This window comes from Furipterus horrens, unplaced genomic scaffold (genome assembly GCF_987537825.1).
Source record: "Furipterus horrens unplaced genomic scaffold, mFurHor1.1.pri manual_scaffold_17, whole genome shotgun sequence".
NCBI classification, from domain to species: Eukaryota; Metazoa; Chordata; class Mammalia; order Chiroptera; family Furipteridae; genus Furipterus; species Furipterus horrens.
The window spans coordinates 1,137,799-1,142,529 of record NW_028327187.1 but is presented as its reverse complement, the minus strand read 5'-3'; the positions used below and the strand labels follow the sequence as shown (position 1 = coordinate 1,142,529).

General features: G+C 55.8%; 1 protein-coding gene across 1 annotated transcript; it reads right to left on the bottom strand.

Annotated features, from left to right (window-relative positions):
• Positions 1-1,477: 1,477 nt before the first annotated feature.
• On the bottom strand, positions 1,478-3,853 carry LOC149990330 (paxillin-like). The gene is given in 4 exon segments (XM_090263962.1): positions 1,478-1,777; positions 2,563-2,627; positions 2,630-3,439; positions 3,550-3,853. Coding segments are annotated over 4 exon segments (1,239 nt in total). The 5' UTR covers positions 3,647-3,853; the 3' UTR covers positions 1,478-1,510.
• Between the last annotated feature and the right edge of the window lie 878 nt (positions 3,854-4,731).

The following is a 4,731-nucleotide window of genomic DNA, read 5'->3' as shown; positions in this document are numbered from 1 at the left end:
GACCCCACTGGGGCCCCTCTGCTGACCGGGAACCCCAGGCCTGCCTGCTCCTACTTCATCCTTGGCAGAGAAAGCTCTGGGGACTTCCCATGGCTTCAGCAGGATCCAGTCCCTCTGCCCAGAATCCTGTCATGCTCCCTTGCAACAACCTGGGCCCTCCTCCCCAGATCTCCAGTTTCCAAGGAGGGCAGGAAATTTGGGGAAATGATGCGCCCAGTGGAATCAGCAACACCAATGGTCAAAGTCAGATACCAGCTTTCCTGAGGAGGAAGGAGCCCGAGAGACACAGTGAGGAGGCTGAGAATGTTCAGTGGGTTCTTTACTTCACAGGGGAACAGACACCCCTAATGGCTTAGACAGGAAAGAGCACCCCAAAACATACTTTCCCCTTCTCCTCCCTCAGGAACAGGATGGATGAGGTTCACAATCCTAGGCTCAAACAGGCAAGATACCCTTAGGCCAGTTTCTGTTGAGAGCTTGCTGGCCTGGGTAGTTAAGGAAGGGGTTTCAAAATACAGCAGTTTATAAAACAGTCCTGGTGAGCCATGAAGTTAAAGAAGGGGAGCCTCAGAGCTGCTCCCACTTCACCTGCTTATGCTAAGAAAAAATAAAATACAAATGGCTTCCCCACCCCAAGCCCTCAGTACAAGGCAAACCCCGTCCCACAGCCACTGTCCCCCACAAGACCAGTGGCTATGGACAAGGAGGAGAGTACAAAAAGGGGATGCCTTTAAAATCTCTTCAAAATCATTTTGTATAGAGAAGTAAAAGCAACTCAGACAATATGAATTCAAACCTCGGTGTAGAAATCGATCAAAGTCGGTACAGTGTCCGGGCACGAGGTGAAACGCCCCGCCTACGCCGTCCCCAGACACGGAGGAAGTGACTACAAAACATTATTGCTGGAGAAGCCTGTCTCAGTAGAATCAGAGCAGTCATTGGAGGGTGGGGGCAGTCGCCCAGGCCTGGGGAGACTGGAAGGGCAGGAGGAGCGCAAGGAACCTCCCGTGGCCCCTGGGCACTTCGACCCTTGGATGGATGGACTTATGCTGGCATTGTCTGGAGGGAGCGAGTGTCCCCTAATACTCTCAGAACAAGAATGATTTGCTCAGAGGGAAATAAAGATAAAAAGAGACCCCATCTGACCCTGCCTGCCCTACCCCTGGCTCCGCTGCCAAAATGTGAGTAAGAGGTGGCTCCAGTGTGGGCTGCTGGCCTGGCCAGGCAGGTCTGTGGCACGGGGCCCTGCAAACCCCATCTCCGGGGGGGCGGGGGGGACCTGCTGGCAGCCTGGGGGCAGCTGCAGGAGGAGTGGGAGGCCCAGAGGCTCTGGCAGAGGGCAAAAAAGCAGGTGGGACCTTTTGAGGCCCTCTTGCCACCCTGCACAGCCGAGGACATGGGTTCCAGTTTCAGTCGGGCTTGGCCCTTCACCCCTAGGTGACACTCTGGGTCACAGTAGCAGTTGGGGAGGCTGGGCCAGGGCATAGGGCAGATGGAGGGACGAGGGTGCCTAGCAGAAGAGCTTGAGGAAGCAGTTCTGACAGTAAGGCTTGTCGTTCTGCTCCTTGAAGGTGCCCTTGTTGAGCTGCTTGAGGCAGAAGGCACAGACGAAGTGCTCCGGGTGGAACTTCTTGGCCATGGCGGTGATGCAGCGGCCCGTGATGGGCTTCTGGCAGCCGGAGCACAGCGAGCCGCGCCGCTCGTGGTAGTGCACCTCGCAGTAGGGCTGCCCGTCGTGCTCGAAGAAGCTGCCGTTGACGAACGGCGTGAAGCATTCCTGCGGGGAGAAAGGCGGGTGAGGCAGAGGGAGGGGGCTCCGCCTGGGGCAGGGGGCCGAGGCAGCGCCCGGTGGGATGGGCATGAGACAGTCATGGTCGTCACAGTCCCGCTTGCGAAGCATTTCCTACGTGCCAAGTGCAGCGCTAAACGCCACTGAATTCTCCCAATGGAGGCAACTGAGGTGTGAAAGTTAAATGACTTGCCCAAGGTCATGCAGCTACTAAGTTGTACAGTCTGGACTTAAACACAGGGCTGACTCCTGGGCACTAAACCAGAGGCTGTAATGGGGTGCCCTGAACCCCTGGTGGTGAAAAAGGGTTCCACGGTCAAACTCTGCATCCTAGATTCCTGGGTGGAGATTTACATGCACACGTAGGTATAAAAGGCCCTGAGAAGTCCTGCAATGAATAGTGTTTCCCGAACTGATTTGGTCAAAGGGTCTTTGCTAGATCCCCAGTAACATCTGTGAACTCCCATTACCAATGGCCGATTCTGCTGAGACTGTGAAAGGCCTGCATTGTCTCATTCAATCCTCAGAGGCCGTCTCCTGAACACGATGGGCCGCCAGACAGGACGAGGCTGGGCACACACCTGCCTTGCTGTTGGTTTCTCCCAGCCTCAGTACAAGCCCTGAGTAAATGTATCCCCTGCCTGCTCACCCCATTAATAACCCCAAGCAAGGCCTCCAAGCTGGATCCAGGGAGCACAGTGCAGGGGAAAGGCGGGGGGGGCTTCTGCCCGCAGTGCCCGGTGCCCTTCAGAGGCAGGGCGGGGGCTCCTCACCCGGCACACGAAGCACTCGGGATGCCAGAGGGTGTTGAGGGCAGAGATGTAGTTCTCCAGGATGGCCGGGCGCAGCCGCCACACTTCGGCGCGAACATGTCGAAGTAATCCTTCCGGCAGTAGGCCTTGCCGTCTTTCTCGTGGAACCCATCAGGACCGAAGAAGGCGCCACACTGGGCACAGAAGAAGTGCTCGGGGTGCCACGTCCGGTCAAGGGCTGTCACCACTTTATCCAGGATGAGACCGTTGCAGTAGTAGCAGCGCGGAGAGAAGAGCGTGTGATAGTCCTTTTCACAGCAGGGCTGCCCGTCCCGCTCAAAGAAGTTCCGAGACTCGGGGTGCCACGTCTTCCCCATGGCTGTCACAACCTGCCCAGCGATGGGCTTCTTGCAGGCCCCGCAGACCCCTTTGGCGACTATGGCGACCCCCAGTTTGTTCAGGTCAGACTGCAGGCTCCCCAGCATACTGTCTAGCTGGCTTCTGGGCTTTGGGGCCCCCCCAGGAGCAGAGCTGCTCCCCGTCTTCCCCTGGGCCATGAACTTAAAATCCGACAGGGAGGCCATCAGCTCGTCCAGCTCCCTGGTGGCAGAGGAGGCCGAGACGCATGTCTGCTGCTGGCTGGGGGTGACCCGCTGGGGGCTGCTCACCTCGCCCTGGTTCACAGTGATGGCGGGGACGGGGCTGGGCACGGAGCTCTCCAGTTCATCCAGGAGGCTCTCCACGCTGGGCCGCACGTCCTCCAAGCCCCGGCCCCCGTTCCGCTTGGGCTTCTCTTTCATCAGGGGTCCGGCTTTGACCCCCAGCAGGCTGTTATTCTCTGGGATGCCGTAGTGAGGGCTTAGGGTCCCAGGCAGCGGGGAGCTTGAGTTGGGCTCATCTTGGGAGTGGGAAAGAGAAAGAATACTCAACCGTGAGCCCCCTGGGGAGAAGGCAGGCCAGCAGGCAGACTTGGGGGGCCTGGCCCCGGCCCCAGAGACCCAGGCCTACCTGCGGGGAAGCCTGGGGGGTTATGCTGCACAGCGTTCAGCTGCAGCAGGAGGCGGTCAAGTTCTGAAAGGTTGCTGCCCAGGGAGGAGCTCATCATGGTGGGTGAAGGCTCAGCCGACTTCTGCTTGTTGGGGAAGCTGTAGGCGTGCTCTTCCTCACCAGCTCGGGGACATGCAGGGCCGCCGCTGTCCTGGGGGATGGAGGCACTGGACGCTTTGGCACTGGAGCTGCTGGTGGATGAATCGGGAGGCGCTGGGCTGCCACTGGTCTAAAGGGTCAAGGAGCGCACCATTGAGGGCCTCGCTGGACGGGGGCGGAGGGACAGCGGGCGGCACAGCAATCTCCTGGTATGTGTGGTTTCCAGTTGGGTAGGAGTAGGGGGTCTCCTCGGACAAGAACACGGGCCGCTTAGAGATGTGGGAGGTGGTGGACTCCAAGTCCTCCAGCAGGGCGTCTGCTAGGTGCTGGTGGCCGCAAGTGTCAGAGAAGCTCCCCAGCCTCCTTACTGCTGCCTGAGCTCAGGGACAGAGGCAGTGAGCAGGGCTGGGCTCACTTCCTAAGGACGGAGCTCTGTAAACAGCAGGACCAGCGCCGGCGGATGGTCTCTTCTCAGCCCCTTTCCTGAAACTGGTTTGCACATTTCTTGTTGACAGTCTGTTCAATAAGAAAGGATAGAGATATACATTATTTTTTAATAATGTTTTTTAAACATCATCCTGAAACACATATTCTAAAAAAAAAACTATTAAAGAGTGTAAAATTAAAAGAAGAAGTTAAGATGGTAGGGAAAAAGTGAAAATATTTAAATATTTACAATAGATACACTGAACTGACCAGTTAAAAGACAGTAATTGACAGGTTGTGTAGCATTAATAATAATAATAGAAACAACAACAATAATAAAAACCATTTCTACGTTTTATTAAAAAAACACATACACTGAGCGTCGGCCTGCGAGCCAAGTGTCGCTGGTTCGATTCCCAGGCAGGGCACATGACTAGGTTGCACGTCAGGTCCCCAGTTGGGGGCGTGAGTGAGAGGCAACCACACAGTGATGTTTCTCTCCCTCTCTTTCTCCTTTCCCCTCTCTCTAAAAATAAAATAAACAAACAAACAAATAAATTTTAAAAATAAAATAAAAAAATAAAAAAACACATACAAAGAAATGGCACAGTTAGGAAC